The sequence below is a fragment of the Stenella coeruleoalba genome (genome assembly GCF_951394435.1).
Source record: "Stenella coeruleoalba genome assembly, chromosome: 2".
NCBI lineage: Eukaryota > Metazoa > Chordata > Mammalia > Artiodactyla > Delphinidae > Stenella > Stenella coeruleoalba.
Window position 1 is genome coordinate 150,354,052 of NC_137147.1, and position 17,933 is coordinate 150,371,984.

General features: G+C 37.4%; 1 protein-coding gene across 1 annotated transcript in view; it reads left to right on the forward strand.

Annotated features, from left to right (window-relative positions):
• Nucleotides 1-2,743: 2,743 nt before the first annotated feature.
• Nucleotides 2,744-17,933, forward strand: part of MNS1 (meiosis specific nuclear structural 1) — a 54,139-nt gene continuing 38,949 nt past the window's right edge. The window contains exons 1-3 of the mRNA XM_079912286.1: nt 2,744-2,775; nt 6,621-6,842; nt 14,802-14,929. Of these exons, the coding sequence (XP_079768412.1) occupies nt 2,773-2,775; nt 6,621-6,842; nt 14,802-14,929 (353 nt within the window). The 5' untranslated portion in view covers nt 2,744-2,772. The remainder of the gene's footprint in view (nt 2,776-6,620; nt 6,843-14,801; nt 14,930-17,933) is intronic.

Below are 17,933 nucleotides of genomic sequence, written 5' to 3' on the forward strand. Positions count from 1 at the left end.
CCAATGCAGGGGACATGGGTTCGTGCCCTGGTCTGGGAAGATCCCACATGCCGCGGAGCGGCTGGGCCCGTGAGCCATGGCCGCTGAGCCTGCGCGTCCGGAGCCTGCGCGTCCGGAGCCTGTGCTCCGCAATGGGAGAGGCCACAATAGTGAGAGGCCCGTGTACCGCAAACAAACAAACAAACAAAATTTCTGCTGACAGCCCAGTCAACAAGGTGTAATTAGAGGCTACTTTAAGAGAAGCTATACATAAGCCATGATTTTCGGAGAGTTCTTTTGGAAGTTGCTAGACTAACAGGGGATTAAATGCAAATAATAGTTACATCCTGGTTTCAAAGTGCTTTGTACTGTACACACCCTGTTGTCAATTTTACTTTTGTAGTAACTGGGTTTATAAGACTCCCAAAAGACAGAAACATTGACAATATTCTCCCTATACACACACACGCATACACTTGCACAAGTCCCTTCTGATGTTAGAAAGCAATTTGAGTCTAAGGTGAGGTCTAAAAGCCCATTAGGGTTATCTATTTGCTATTATTCTCTTTGCATTTCAGTTTGGGAGGTTTTTATTGACATATCTTCAAGCTCACTGATTCTCTCTTCAGTGGTGTCCAGTCTTCTGATATCCTATTAAAGGCATTTCTCATTTGTTACAGTGTTTTTGATTTCTAGAATTTCCTTTGGATTCTTCCATTTCCATGTCTCTGCTTAAATTACTCTTTTGTTCTTGTATGTGGTCCACATTGTCTGTCAGATGCCTTAGTATATTAATCATAGTTATTTTAAATTCCTGTTTGATTCCACATGTGTGAGAGCTGAGTCTAGTTCTGATGCTTACTTTGCTTTTCAGACTGTGCTTTCCCTTGCCTCTTAACAATCTGCCTTTAGCCTTGTAATTTGTTGTTGAAAGGTGGACACGGTATATTGGGTAACGGGAACTGAGGTAAACAGGGCTTTAGTGTGAGGTTTTTTTTTTATTATATGGCTAGGAGTTAAGCTGTGTTTAATGTTTGCTGTAGCTGTAGGTTCTAGAGGCTTCAGATTCCTCTGTTTTTGTTTTTATCTCCTGTTGTCTTTGGATTCCCTAAGAATTCCTTGTTAGAGTGTGTTTTGAAGGACTTCCAGCTGTAATCAACTATTATTACACTGGAGCATTGTTGGTGTGGTGATAAAGTGTGGGAAAGGGGAAGCATTTTATGGTTAAGTCTTTTGGTAGAGCTGTGTCCCTGGGCTGGGACCTTCACGCATATTTCTTAGATCCCCTTTGTCCACTTAGGTGAGACAGAAAGGCTGGAGGCAGAGAAATGTCCTTGCCCCAGCTAGAAGAAGGCTCTGGTAAAATCTTTTCCTCTGTAAAGTAGGCCTTTATTGTGGAGAAGGCCTTTATTGTGGAGAAGGCTCTGGACATATTTCACAATGATTCTTCTTCTCAGCCTCCTGCCATGACCATGGGCGATCTTTTTCGGTTCTTCATTGTGAGAACCTGGTGAGATTCCTGGAGACAAAACCCAGAGAAGTGTGGAGGCCTCCCTAACATGGCAGCCCCCACTAGTTTCACTGATTCTAGTCCATACTCAGTCTCCAGCAATCCATCAAAATTACCATTTAATTATTCCTAATTCATGGCTTCAGGGGCTTCTGCTCCATGTAAGGAGGTTTTGACTGTGACTCTCTGGATTTACCTCTCCCCACATTTCAGGGTGATGGGTTGCCCTGTGACCTCAGTTTTATGATGAATGCAAGAAAAGTCATTAGTTTCGAGTTTATCCAGCTTTATCTGGTAGTAAGGGGGGAAGTGATAACTTCCAAGTTTTTTATATTTTGAAGCTGAAACCATAAGTCCTATTTTTAATTAATCTTTAAGCAGACATATTGCTACAAAAGATGGACTTCAAATTAGCCCCAACTAAGCCAAGTTCACATGCTAACTACCTTAACAATTTTTTTTTTTTTTTAGTTTGGACAAGAGTTCTCTAAATATGTCATCTCTAAAATCAATATATTTGACTAATTTCTCTGACCCATTCCTGTTCTTAAGTTCTTCCATTTAAAATGGACTTCAGTGTGTAACTTGCCAATAAAATAAACCTAACCAAAATCCTGCCATCATCTGTCTGCTCTCTCATTGGTACCTGGACCTTGTATTACATAGAATAAGATCCATGTGGCCCATATATTTTATTCCCTCAATTTACCAATAGCTTCTTTGGGTCCCCCACAGTGCACAGTTACTCAGCTAGGGAGACCGTGACCGCGCCTCCCACTGCTGAAACGAATGCCGTCATCAACCCTGCAGAACATGCATTGACGGTGCAGTAAGTACTGTGCACGGAAAGTGACTTTGGCCTCATGTCTTAGGAGTTTGCCGTATTTCTCTGTAAACAGTTTCCACACCTCAACTTGGCTCCCAACTCCAGCAAACCGACAGATAGTGGCTTGAGGGAAATCTTGGCTCCTAACAGACTGCAAAGGGCCTGCCTCAGGACACATTTATACTTCCCCACCCCACCTCCTTAAAATTTATGGAAAAACAAAAACAAACAAAAAAAACTTACGGAAGTAGCCGCCCTGCCAAGCCTCCCAAGAAGCTCAGCGCTCATTGGATAGGGCTGCGCCCAATGGGAGACGGCGGCCTTCGCGGGTGGCTGGCGCGCTGCGCCGGCAGTTGCCGGGAAACCGTATCAAAACCGGAGAGCTCTGTTGGCGTCTTGGTAAACCGCCTGAGTTGGTGGCCGCCAGAGCGAGCGAGGGGGAGTTTCGTCGGCCGAGATGGTGAGCCTGTCGGGGGGTCTCAAAACTAGTTGGTTGTCTATTGATTTAATTCTAGTTCAGAGCCAGCCTGCTTCTAAAAATGGATTTGAAGTGCCCAATCTGAGAATAAAGTGGGAAACTCGTATTTGCTTTCAGAGACCTCAGGTGCTATTATTTAAGGGACTACTTGGTTGTCTATTGATTTAATTCTAGTTCAGAGCCAGCCTGCTTCTAAAAAAGGATTTGAAGTGCCCAATCTGAGAATAAAGTGGGAAACTCGTATTTTTTTCAGAGACCTCAGGTGCTGTTATTTAAGGGACGCTCCTGGTGGCTTCCAGCCTTTTTTCGCATTTCTCCACAGTATATTTAATCTGACCGGTAAAAATCTTACTTCCCACACAAGTGGAAATTTGGGAAATGTTTAAGAACCGCTGAACAAATGAGTGGAAATGAAGGTCCAGGAGAGAGCGAATGAATAAATAGCAGCGGGTTGACCTATTAAATGTATATTGGAAAAACGTGACCTTTTTAAAAACATCTTTATTGGAGTATAATTGCTTTACAGTGTTGTGTTAGTTTCTGCTGTATAACAAAGTGAATCAGCTGTGTATACATATATCCCCATATCCCCTCCCTCTTGCATCTCCCTCCCACCCTCCCTATCCCACCCCTCCAGGTGGTCACAAAGCACTGAGCTGATCTCCCTGTGCTATGCGGCTGCTTCCCACTGGCCATCTGTTTTACTTTTGGTAGCGTATATAAGTCCATGCCACTCTCTCATTTCGTCCCAGCTTACCCTTCCCCCTCCCCGTGTCCTCAAGTCCATTCTCTACGTCTGCATCTTCATTCCTGTCCTGCCCCTAGGTTCTTCAGAACCATTTTTTTTTTAAGATTCCATATATATGTGTTAGCATATGGTATTTGTCTTTCTCTTTCTGACTTACTTCACTCCGTATGACAGACTCTAGGTTCAACCTCCTCACTACAAATAACTTAATTTCATTTCTTTTAATGGCAGAGTAATATTCAATTGTATATATGTGCCACATCTTCTTTATCGATTCATCTGTCGATGGACACTTAGGTTGCTTCCATGTCCTGGCTATTGTAAATAGTGCTGCTATGAACATTGTGGTACATGAACTCTTTTTGAATTATGGTTTTCTCAGGGTATATGCCCAGTAGTGGGATTGCTGGGTCCTATGGTAGTTCTATTTTTAGTTTTTTTAAGGAACCTCCATACTGTTCTCCATAGTGGTTGTATCAATTTACATTCCCACCAACAGTGCAAGAGGGTTCCCTTTTCTCCACACCCTCTCCAGGATCTATTGTTTGTAGATTTTTTGATGATGGCCATTCTGACTGGTGTGAGGTGATACCTCATTGTGGTTTTGATCTCCATTTCTCTAATGATTAGTGATGTTGAGCATCCTTTCATGTGTTTGTTGGCAATCTGTATATCTTCTTTGGAGAAATGTCTATTTAGGTCTTCTGCCCGTTTTTGGTTTGGGTTGTTTGTTTTTTTCATATTGAGCTGCATGAGCTGTTTATATATTTTGGAGATTAATCCTTTGTCTGTTGATTCGTTTGCAAACATTTTCTCCCATTCTGAGGGTTGTCTTTTCGTTTTGTTTGTAGTTTCCTTTCCTTTGCAAAAGCTTTTAAGTTTCATTAGGTTTCATTTGTTTATTTTTGTTTTTGTTTCCATTACTCTAGGAGGTGAGTCAAAAAAGATATTGCTGTGATTTATGTCAAAGAGTGTTCTTCCTATGTTTTCCTCTAAGAGTTTTATAGTGTCCAGTCTTAAACATTTAGGTCTTTAATCCATTTTGAGTTTATTTTTGTGTATGGTGTTAGGGAGTGTTCTAATTTCATCCTTCTACATGTAGCTGTCTAGTTTTTGCAGCACCACTTATTGAAGAGGCTGTCTTTTCTCCGTTGTATATCCTTGCCTCCTTTGTCATAGATTAGTTGACCAAAGGTGCGTGGGTTTATCTCTGGGCTTTCTATCCTGTTCCATTGATCTATATTTTTGTTTTTCTGCCAGTATCATATTGTCTCGATTACTGTAGCTTCGTGGTATAGTCTGAAGTCAGGGAGTCTGATTCCTCCAGCTCCGTTTTTCTTTCTCAAGATTGCTTTGGCTATTCGGGGTCTTTTGTGTCTCCAAACAAATTTTAAGATTTTTTGTTCTAGTTCTGTAAAAAATGCCATTGGTAATTTGATAGGGATTGCATTGAATCTGTGTATTGCTTTGGATAATATAGTCATTTTCACATTATTGATTCTTCCAATCCAAGAACATGGTATATCTCTCCATCTGTTTGTATTATCTTTAGTTTCTTTCATCAGTGTCTTACAGTTTGCTGCATACAGGTCTTTTGTCTTCTTAGGTAGGTTTATTCCTAGGTATTTTATTTGTTTTGTTGCAGTGGTAAATGGGAGTGTTTCCTTAATTTCTCTTTCAGATTTTTCATCATTAGTGTATAGGAATGCAAGAGATTTCTGTGCATTAATTTTGTATCCTGCTCCTTTACCAAATTCATTGATTAGCTCTACTAGTTTTCTGGTAGCATCTTTAGGATTCTCTATGTATAGTATCATGTCATCTGCAAACAGTGACAGTTTTGCTTCTTTTCTGATTTGTATTCCTTTTATTTCTTTTTCTTCTCTGATTGGTGTGGCTAAAACTTCCAAAATTATGTTGAATAATAGCAGTGAGAGTGGGCAACCTTGTCTTGTTCCTGATTTTAGTGGAAATGTTTTCAGTTTTTCACTATTGGGAATGATGCTGGCTGTGGGTTTGTCATATATGTTCTTTATTATGTTGAGGTAAGTTCCCTCTATGCCTACTTTCTGGAGGGTTTTTATCATAAATGGGTGTTGAATTTTGTCGAAAGATTTTTCTGCATCTATTGAGATTACCATATGGTTTTTATCCTTCAATTTGTTAAAATGGTTTATCACATTGATTGATTTGCGTATATTGAAGAATCCTTGCACTCCTGGAATAAACCCCACTTGATCATGGTGTATGATCCTTTTAATGTGCTGTTGGATTCTGTTTGCTAGTATTTTGTGGAGGTTTTTTGCATCTCTGTTCATCAGTGATATTGGCCTGTAGTTTTCTTTCCTTGTGACATCTTTGTCTGGTTTTGGTATCAGTGTGATGGTGGCCTCCTAGAATGAGTTTGGGAGTGTTCCTCCCTCTGCTATATTTTGGAAGAGTTTGAGAAGGATAGGTGTTGGCTCTTCTCTAAATGTTTAATAGAATTCACCTGTGATGCCATCTGGTCCTGGGCTTTTGTTTGTTGGAAGATTTTTAATCACAGTTTCAATTTCAGTGCTTGTGACTGGTCTGTTTATATTTTCTATTTCTTCCTGGTTCAGTCTGGAAAGGTTGTGCTTTTCTAAGAATTTGTCCATTTCTTCCAGGTTGACATGACCAGCTTTTGAACCTCACTTTACAGCCAAATGGGAAGGGGTAGAGGGTGGAATGAGTAGGAATTCCCTCCGTAGTGGTAAAGAGCTGGGTCTATAGAGCTCAGCTGCACGTCTTTGAATTCTAGTATGGCTGTTTATTAGCTGAGGAAACTTGGGTCAAGTTGCTTTAATTTTCATGCCTCATATATAAGATGGGGAACACTAATAGTACCTGCTTCATTGATATATCATGTAGTTACCTACCACATTTGCTTTTTTATTATGATATATTTCTTTGAATTTAGGAAGGAAGCCAAAAGCCTTTCGTTTTTTACTGTTAACTATCTTCATTTCATTTGTTTCTGGGGCTACATCAATATATTAAAAAAAATTAGATCCTGGAGCACTAAAGTATGCTTTCCCCCTCCCCCCCCCCATTTTAGGCTTCCAGAAGTAGAACTCTGAGCTCTAGTGAAAGGCATCAGAAATTAGTAGATGTAAACTATTGCAAACAAGTGCATGTCGAGGCACTACAAAGGCTGCAGAATCAAATCAGGGACCAAATGGTGCAGAATGAGAATGATGACCGGGCTGAGCGCAAAAGGTTCCTCCGATTATTACAGAATGAACAATTTGAGTTGGATATGGAAGAGGCCATTCAAAAGGTAAGTTTTACTATTCATTTTTACATCATTTTTTTCCTTCATTTTCTCTTTGGAAACAATGAAAGCCAACTGGAATTGAGTAGAGAGACTAAGTATCAGGCAAAGGATGCCTCCCAGTGAGTCAGCCCAGTATAGTGGGAAAGAGCTGGGGTTTTGGAGCTGGACTGTGTATCTTTGAGTCCTAGTACTACTATATGTTAGCTGTGGAACCTTGGGTAGTTTGCTTTTACTTTCTCTGTCCCATCTAGAAAGTGAGAAGAATAATAGTACCTACTTCATAGGATTGTTTTAGTAATTAATCAGTTAATACAGGCAAAGCCCTTAGAATAGTGCCTGGAAGAGTAAGCACTCAGGTTTTTTTTTTCATAAATATGAAATTCATAATTACTAACTTCCACAGTTTTGTTCACATAAGTATAATTCTGTTGCTTTCCCTAAAATTCTAAAGACAAAAATTTAAGAATACCTTTTTTGAATTTATTGAGATTAAACATGTACATTAAGCGGTAGAAAATGAACACTTATTTATTAGCTATGAATTTACTTGTATTTTTGATTTTTGAAATACTGCCTTGAAAAATTCAGGTATAATACGTAGGTATGTAACTACTAAAGTGTGGAGACAGTTTTTCAGTGCATATTTTAAGGGATGAGGGAGGTAGAAAAAGGGAAACCACCGAGAAAAGAAATGAGTTCTCATAAATGTGAAAAAGATGTTCTGATATTTCAGTATTTTTTGAGTGTCTGCTATATGTTCAACATTTTGTAATATATTGTGGGGAATGGCAAAACCAAGTTTTAAAAGTGGTATTCATCCTTCTGAGTTTCAAATTCCAGAAGCTTAGACATGACTTTCTAACCCTGAGCAAGAAGATCCTTGGGGATTAGATTTTTTTGCCTATTCTTTTTATTCTTATTTTTCTTTAATTTTAAAGAAAATCCCAGATATCATATCAACTCTCTCGTATACTTCAGTATACATCTTACAAAATATGGATTTATTTTTATATAGCAGCAGCATAGTGCCATTATCTTACCTGATAGAATTATCAATAAATTCAAGGTATCATTTAATACCATTCCATAATCAAATTTCTATGATTGTGTCAGAAGACTGCTTTTAGAGTTGGTTTGTTTTAATCAGATCCAAACAAGGTTTATCCAGTGTATTTGGTTATGTCAGGTCCCTTTTAATCTAAAACAACCCTTCCCTGTGCTTTTTTTGTTAACTTCATGTTTTTAACTTGTTAAAGAAGCTAGGCCAGTTGTTTAATAGGATATCCCACTTTCTGAATTTATCTATTTGCTTCCTCAGTGGTTCCTTTACTTTGTTCCGCTATCTCTTATATTTCCTCTAAATGGAAGTTAGCCCTAAGGGCAGGATTAGATTTAGGTACAACTCTTTTGGCTGTGACTCCATGGCAGTGCTATCCTTGTTATCTTATCCCACCAGCAGGCACATACTGGTGCTGATGTTGATGCTAATGTTGATTAGTGGGTTTAATGAGACAGCCTGGTTCCTCCATTGTAAAGATCCCCATCAAACTTTAATCTTTGGTTTCACCAATAAATCTTTTTCATTATTAGGGGTTGCAAAACACTGATTTTCTAATTTTGTTGTTCCTTTCACATTTAATTAGCTGCAATTCCTCTGTAAAGAACTTTCCCTCATCAACTAGCGTAATTTGGTACCCTGAGATATAGTTTTTACTGGAAAGGGAGATAAATAATTTTCAGAGTAAGAACTGGTGCCCTAGTCACTTCCATTGGTGTATGCCTATGTTGCTTTTTAAAATTTTATTTTCTTGAGCTTTGGACTTTTTCCCTTAAAAAAAATTTTTTTTTTGGAGTCATGGGCCTTTATATACTTGAATTAATTGTATTTATTATTCTTTTTCATGCTCAGATTGTCCTACATTTGGCCAGTGGATGCCCTTTTATTGCTTCTGTGTCCTTTTGACAAGACTCCCTTTATTTGTGGTAGCTTTCTTGCTTTTTGTCAGAATACAGTGTTACAGGCTAGGGATGGTTAATTTTACGTGCCAGCTTGACTGGGCTGGGGGGTGCCCAGATATTTGGTCAGCCATTATTTTGGGTGTTTTTGGATGAGATTAGCATTTAAATTAATAGACTGAGTAAAGCAGATTTTTTTTTTTTTTCTGTATGCGGGGCTCTCACTGTTGTGGCCTCTCCCGTTGCGGAGCACAGGCTCCAGATGCGCAGGCTCAGCGGCCATGGCTCACGGGCCCAGCCGCTCCGCAGCATGTGGGACCCTCCCGGACTGGGGCATGAACCTGTGTCCCCTGCATCGGCAGGCGGACTCTCAACCACTGCGCCACCAGGGAAGCCCGAGTAAAGCAGATTTTGAACTGAAACAATTCTTACTGAGTCTCAAGCCTGCCAGCCTTCAGGCGGGAACTACACCAGTGGCTCTCAGGCCTTTGACCTTAGACTGGAACTAAACTATTGGCTGGCTTCTGTCTCCAGCTTTCCAACTCACCCTGCAGATCTTGGGACTTGCCTGCTTCCATAATTGCTTGAGCTGATTCCTTATTATATTGTTTCTGTTTCTCTCGAAAACCCTAATACAAGGTTCATCTTGTAAATTTCTTGCTTCATACCTGGTATTGGCCATTGTACCAAGGAGTTCTATTATCATTTAGTGGAGACAATTTTGGTTTTAGGTATGCTTATTACTCTTGGGTGTTAGATATGCTTATTATATTGGTTCCAGGTCTTTTCAGCAGATAGAACTTGGGCATATGCATATTTTTAACTTTTTGAGATAAGTTTAGTTTTACAGAATAGTTGCAAAAATAATACCCTTGACCTGACTTCCCTTTATGTCACTGCTAAGATAATCATAGAATAATTATCAAAATGAAGAAATTAGCCTTGCCACAATACTATTAACTAAACTGTGAGATTTATTCAGATTTCATCAGTTTTTCCACTAACACCTTTTTGTTGTTGTTGTTGTTGTTCCAGTATCACAAATTGCATTTAGTTGTCAGGTGTCCTTAGTCTCCTCTAAGTCTCCTCCATTCTGTGAGTTCCTCCCTTTTTTTTTCTTTCATGAGCTTGACAATTTTGAAGACTATAGTTCATTTGTTATATTAGTTTTCTGTTGCTGTGTAACAAACTTCCACAAACTTAGTGGCTTAAAACAATATCCATTTATTACCTCACAATTTCTGTAGGTCAGAAGTCCAGGCATGGTGTAGCTGGATTGTCTGCTTGGTCTCACAAGGCTGAAATCAAGGTGTTGCCTGGGATGCATTCTCATCTGGATCTTGGGGCCTCTTCTTGGCCCGTTTAAGTTGTCAGCAGAGTTCATGTTCTTGTAGTTGTAAGCCTGAAGTTTTCATCTCCCAGAGGTTGCTGACATTCCCTGCCACGTGACCCTCTCTACACATGCAGTTTACTTGCTTTCTGGTACCACAAGATGTTCCAGGCTCAGCTTATTCTTCCCTTGCCTTGGAATCAACCAGTTCTCTAAGAAGACTTGGTTCCTTTTATTGGAAAATGGTATTTAGAAACCAAGGTCTGAATGATGGACGTGTTCATTATTACTGGGGTTTTACTGCTCTACTCCCTCTAGGTGGAAAGAACTAGAAAACAAACTAGAAAATAACCATACACACACATCTGTGTTTACATTTGTGTGTCTATCTGCATGTATTTATTAATAAAAAAACCCATGAGCCTGAGTTGGTACTGCTGACTCCAATCTGCCACCACAGGGGTCATTTTAGTCTTTCTCCTTTCCTTATTTGTAATTGCATTCTCCCAACAAAAAGAAAGCTGGCTCTCATTATCTACAGTATAACCTTGTCTGTAACCTTTAGAATAGGCTTTTTTCACTCCACATAATGCTCTTGAGATTCATCCATGTTGTTGGATGTGTCAACAGTTGATTCCTTTTTATTATTAAGTAGTAGTACACAGCATGGATGTACTAGTTGATTTCATTTAAAATTTACATATTATAAAATTCGTTCTTTGTTATGTACAGTTCTATGGATTTTAGCAAATGCAGATTACTGTTTCCACCATCACAATGTCATACAAAGCAATCCATCACACCAAAAGTCCCCTCATGCTTCCCCTTTATAGTCAACCACTCACACCACCCCCCAATTCCTGGAAACAATTGATTTCTTTTTTGTCCAATAGGTTTATCTTTTCCATAGTATCATATAAATGGAATTATGTAATATGTCACCTTTTGGGTCTACTTCTTTCACTTAGCAAAACAAATTTAAGATTTTGTGTTGTTGCATGAATCATTCATTTTAATTGCTGAATGGTATAGTAGTATTCTATTATATGGAGGTACCACAGTTTGTTTATCCATTCACAGTATGAAGTAAATTTGAGTTGTTTACAGTTTTGGGCAAATGTGAATAAAACTGAATACAAACTTTTTTATGAACATAAATTTTCATTTCTCTTGGATAGATATCTGATAGTAGGATGGTTGGGTCATATGGTATGTGTAAGTTTCATTTTATAAGAAACTGCCAAATCATTTTCCAGAGTTACTGCACTACTTTGCATTTCCTCAAGTAATGTATAAGAATTCCAATGGCTTTGTGTCCACAGCAGTACTTGCTGTTGCTTTTTGTTCATTGAAATTTTTATTGAGATAATTATAGATTCATATGAAGTTGTAAGAAAAATACATAAAGTTCCTATATATCCTGTACCCAATTTCTCCCAATGGTACATCTTGCAAAAGTATAGTACAATATCACAAACAAGATATCAACAGTGATGCAATTCACCAGTCTTGTTCAGATTTCCTCAGTTTTATTTGTGTGTGTGTGTGTGTGTGTGTGTGTGTGTGTGTTTAGTTCTATACAGTTTATAACACGTGTAGCTTTGTATATATAATACCATAGCCAAGATCCAGAGGAGTTCCATGAGCACAAGGATCCCACGTTTTGTCCTTTTATGTACATACCCTTCTCTTTCTTGTCTATCCCTACCTCATCCTTAACTGTAGAAATCACTAATATGTTCTCCATTTCTATAATTTTGTCACTTAAAGAACATTACATGTACAACTCATCAGTAAAATGAGCAAAGGATTTCAATAGCCATTTCTCCCAAGAAGATATACAAGTGGGCAATAAGCCCAAAAAGCAATGCTCAACATCATTAATCATTAGGGAGATGCAAATCAAAACCACAGTGAGATAACCACTTCAGACCCACGAGGACTGCTGCAGTTGGAGGAAAAAAAAAAGGAAAATAAGTGTTGGAACCCTTGTACATTGCTGCTGGAAATGTAAAATGGTGTAGTGGCTGTACAGAACTGTTTGGTAGTTCCTCAAAAAGTTAAGCATAGTTACTATATTACATAGCAGTTACACTCCTAAGCATATGACCAAGATAATTGAAAATCTATGTCCACACAAAAACTTTTACACAAATGTTCATAGCAGCATTAATCATGATAGCCAGATAAGTGGAAACAACCCAAATGCCCATCAGCTTGTGAATGGATAAGCAAAATATGTTATATCTGTACAATTGTATATTATGCAGCCATAAAAAGGTATGCATTACTGATATGTACTGCGACATAGGTGAACGTTGAAAGCATTATGCTAAATGAAAGAAGCCAAACACAAAAAGGCCACATATTGTATGATTTCTTTTCAATGAAATATCTAGAATAGGCAGATTCACACAGATAGGAAGTAGATTAGTGGTTGAGGGGTAAGTGGAATGGTGAGTGACTGCTAACAGGTATGGGGTTTCTTTTTCGGGTGATAAAAATGTTCTGTAATGTTAAAAACTTACATCCACACACAAAACTGCACATGGATGTTTATGGCAGCTTTATTCATAATTGCCGAAACTTGTAAGCAACTAAGATGTCCTTCAGTAGGTGAATGGATAAATAATCCACAAAATAGAATATTATTATTCAGTGCTAAAATAAATGAGCTATCAAGCCATGAAAAGACATGAAAGTGAAAGAAGCCAATCTGAAAAGCTACATAATGTATGATTTCAACTATATGACATTCTGGAAAAGGCAAAACAATGGGGTTAGTGAAAAGTTCAGTGGTTTCCAGGGGTTTTGGAGAGGGTGGGATGAATAAGCAGAACAAAGAGGATTTTTAGGGCAGTGAAACTACTCTGTATGATATTGTAATGGTAGGTATATATGTCATCATACAGTTGTTTAAACCCATAGAATATATAACACCAAGAATGAACAGTAAGGTAAACTATGGACTTTGGGTGTTAATGATGTGTCAGTGTAGGTTTACTGATTGTAACAAATGTCCCCTCTGGTGTGGGATGTTGATAAGGGGCTGTGCATGTGTGTGGGCAGAGTGTTTATTGGGAACTCTGTTCTTGTCAGTTTTGCTGTGAACCCAATACTGCTCCAAATAGTAGTCTATTAAAAAAAAAAAGTTCTGGAACTAGGTAGTGGTGTTGGTTGCACAACATTGTGAATGTACTAAAAAACTGCTGAGTCGTGAATTGTGAAATGTGAATTTTATGCTGTGTGAATTATGTTTCAGCTTTAAAATAGAACATGTTCCAAGAACATTATATAAATAGGATCAAACAGTATGTAACCTTTTGGGATTGGATTTTTTCACTCAGCATAATTCCTGGAGATTCATCCAGATTGTAGTTTGTATGAATACTCATTCTTTTTTGTTGCTGAGTGGTGTTCCACAGTATGGATATACCACAGTTTATTTGACCATTCACCTGTTGAAGGATGTCTGGGTATTTTCAGTTGGGTATTTTGAATAAATCTGCTGTAAACATTTGGGTACAGGTTTTTTTAATAAACATAAATTTTCATTTCTCTGGGAGAAATGCTTAAGAGTACAACTGTTGAGTTGTATTGTAAAATCTATTTTCCAGAGTAGCTATACCATTTTACATTCCCACCCAGTGAATAATGCTGTTTCTCACCAGCATTTGTTTTTGCTGCTACTTTTTGTTTTAGCCATTCCAGTAGGTATGTAGTGATATATAATTGTAGTTTTAACTTGAATTTCCTGATGTCTAATGATATTGAACATCTTTTCATGTGCATATTCTTTCCTAAATACAGAATTTAATCAAGTCTCTAGATCTTTCTACCATTTTATAGGAAATACAAAAGAGAAACAAGATATCCTGGTGAAGCAATCAGTCGAATTCAGAATGTGAGACATTCTGTGGGACATATGTCCTAATTTCCACAACAAATCAGTGTGCTGGCAGGGGGTAGTCTGTGAGGAGACTGTTAAAAAATAAAAGAGACTTAATAGAAATCATAACTAGATACAATATATGGACCTTGTTTGGATTTTGATTTGAACAAACCAAAAAAAAAAAGATCTTCAAGACAGCTGGGGAAATCTAAATATGGAAAAGTTATTAGACCTTACTAAGGAATTATTGTTAATTTATTTCAGTTTATTACTTGTATGGTTATATAAGAAGAAATTCTTGTCAGGTAGAGATCAATATTGAATTATTTACATGGTAATGATATATCTAGGATTTGTTTTTAAATACTCTAGTAAAAAATATATATATATATAGGAAAAAGTGGGAGTGGAGTAGAAGAGTAGAGAAAAAAGATTGGCAAAATACTGATAATTTTTGAAGATGAGTGATGGCTACCTGAGGGAGTGTTTCAGTATTCTTCTTACTTTTGGTGATGTTTGAAAATTTCCATGAAAAAATGTTCAGAAAAAAAAAACATTCAGATAAAATGTTCAGAAATTTTCCGTGATAAAATGTTCAGAACATTTTCCAGATAAAATGTTCAGAAAAATTATTTATTGAAATTATATTTTGTATTTTAAAACATAAACAGTTGACTGCTCAGAAGGTACTTGTAGTTTTTTGCTATAAAACAAATTCAACCTTAATGAAAAAAAATCTGGTTCTGGGGGACAAATGACTAAAGTTATTTATTTTTTTATTTAGGCAGAAGAAAACAAAAGATTGAGGGAGCTCCAGCTTGAACAAGAAGAAAAATTAGCTATGGAATTGGCAAAACTTAAACATGAAAGTCTAAAGGATGAAAAGATGAGGCAACAAGTAAGAGAAAACAGGTATCTTGGCTTCCAAAAATTTCATTTATTTAGTCTTTTTGGCCACTTAAAAAAATTTTTTTTTTTGCCTTAGGTCCTTGGTTATCTATTTTAAATATAGCAGTGTGTACATGTCAATTCCAAACTCCCAATCTACACCTCCCCTCTGCCATTCCCCCCTGGTAATCATAAGCTAATTCCCTGAGTCTCTGAGTCTGTTTCTGTTTTGTAAATAAGTTCATTTGTATCATTTTTTTTTTAGATTCTGCATATAAGTGATATATTTGTCCTTCTCTGTCTGACTTACTTCACTTATCTTTAAACTTTTATGTAATGCTTAGCATCTGAGAGTGAGATTTCTTTCTTTATGCCATTGTTCTTAGTTAATATTTTGACTAGAAATACTGCTTTAAATCCTATATATATGTTCATCTGAGAAAAGAGGTAATATTCTTAGAAATACAGTGTTAATATTTAAGGTGAAAATCAGTATCAATTCCCTCTTCTCTAAAGATAATTTTTAAAATGACCTCTTATAAAAAATAGACTCATGAATTCTACTTATAAGAAAAATCTTAGGTGATACCTAATTTAATTTTATGCCCCTACATAAATTTCCTACAGTATTTCTGGAAGGTGACTGGTCAGCTGTGGTTTAGCACGTCCAGTGACTGCCATAGGAACTTTTTCATTCAGCCCTATCTTTGAATAATCTTTTTTTCCCTATTGTTTCAAAATTAATTTCCCTGTAATATCCAGGCATTTATCTTAGTTCTGCTATCTGATTGAAAAAGAAATAAATTGAGTTTTTCTTTAGGACGTCTCTTCATATTTATGAATCCACTAAACATTTCCTTCTGTAAGTTAAATGTCCCTTATTCCTTCATTTGTTCCTCAGATAACATGATTTCAAGCTTCTTTACCATCCTGGTTCTCTTCTGTAGATGTAATGTAGATTTTTAGTATTCCTTAACAAAATATTGCCCCCACAATTATGTGTAATACTCTAGGGTACTGTTTATTTTATTTAATTTTTTAAAAAATATTTATTTATTTATTTGGTTGCACCGTCTTAGTCTTGGCAGGCAGGCTCCTTAGTTGCAGAGCACCGGCTCCTTAGTTGCAGCATGTTGTCTTCTTAATTGTGGCATGTGGGCTTCTTAGTTGTGGCATGTGAACTCTTAGTTGTGGCATGCATGTGGGATCTAGTTCCCTGACCAAGGACTGAACCCAGGCCCCCTGCATTGGGAGCATGGAGTCTTATTCACTGCACCACCAGGGAAGTCCCTAGGGTACTGTTTAGTACTTCTAATAGTGAGACTATTAACCACATTGTTCTAGAATATGTTTCTTAATTTTGCCTCATATAGAATTACTTTTCAGTGGCAGCCTATCACACTATTGATTAAAACTCAGACTAACTAAATGCCCATTCTGTACTTATGTAGTTGAATATATTAGGAATTTACTTTGATAGTTGTTACATTTTATCTTTAACTGAGCAAGGCTTCTATAGAATATTATATAACCCATGGATGAGCTCCAGAGATTTTGAGCCCATTAAATTATATATGTATGTTTGGCAAATGTACCCATGTGTATTTTTCTGTGTCCACAACTTTTATCACATTCTCTAAGGGATTACTAATTCTTAGAAGAAAAAAAAAGATTTAAAATTGCTGCTAATGTCTTCGTATTGCTCTAGTCTCAAACTGTCTTTTTTGATCTTAATTCTGCAATTATTGTTAGCTATCACTCACACTTTTATGTTTTCTGAAGATGAAATGTTTCATATTTCTTTGTCTGATTCACTGATAAAAGATTTAAATATAGGACCTATCTAGCAATTGAAGGCTAGGTGATTCAGATAAAAGCTCCCTCTCAGAGAAGACTGTCTAGAGAAAGTAAAATAATAAGATATGGGAGAGGAAGGAAACCAGAATGGTGAGCCTGGCATTTGTAGCTGCATTTCTCCTGGAAGTTTCTGCAGATGGCAAAGTATGGCTGAGAGTAAACAAGTGAAGCAGAGCTTGGCCAGTAAGCATATAGTAAGGTGTTCAACATCATTCTACACGCTGTATGCTTAAGAGTTGTGTACTTTGGTGTATGTTTTACTTTAATAATCCAGAATTTAATTAGATTTTATTAGATAGAAACAGATGAAGAGATACTGTGCAGTTTAGTGGAAAATATCCACAATAAGCATAGAGAGACAAAAGGGTAGAAAAATACAAAAGAGAACTTAAAAGAGATAAGGGCTGTGCTGGAAAGTGCTACCACAGGCGTCCCCAACCTCCGGGCTGTGGACCAGTACCGGCCCACTCCCTTTTAGGAACCAGGCCACACAGCGGGATGTGAGTGGTGGGCAAGTGAGTGAAGCTTCACCTGCCGCTCCCCATCGCTCACATTACCGCCTCAACCATTCCCCCCACCCCTCACCCTCTGTGGAAAAATTGTCTTCCACAAGACCAGCTGGTCCCTGGTGCCAAAAAGGTTGGGGACCTGTTCTACCAGATGTATAATTTTCATTCTGGTAGTAGAAATGAAAGTGGATGATGCAGAAGCAGTATTCAAAGAGATACAGTCTGAGAATTTCAAAAATAAAAAAGGCATAAAGCCACAAAGACACAGTAAATAATTAAAAATACATCATGCTCATCCTAGTCAAACTTCAGAAATCTAACAATAAAGAAAATCATAAAAATCACAAAAGTAGCCACACAAAAATGACTACTGCCTTCAAAAGAGCAACAGTGAGAAGTATGACTGAACTTTGAGCAGCAACATTAGAAACTAGAAGACTGGATTTAAAGGACTGAAAGAAAATTTAGTAATCTATACATTGTGGAAAGTTTCTTCAAACATAAGGCAAAAGTCGTTCTTGAGTATTCTTTCAAATAGAGTATGTTTCCTCTCAGCAGTGTCAAAACTGCTAAGAGTTTTTAATTTTGTGCATAAGCCGTGGTAAAATTTTGACTGACATGCAGAAATGGACCATTTTCTGATCAGTGTATTCATCTGGAAA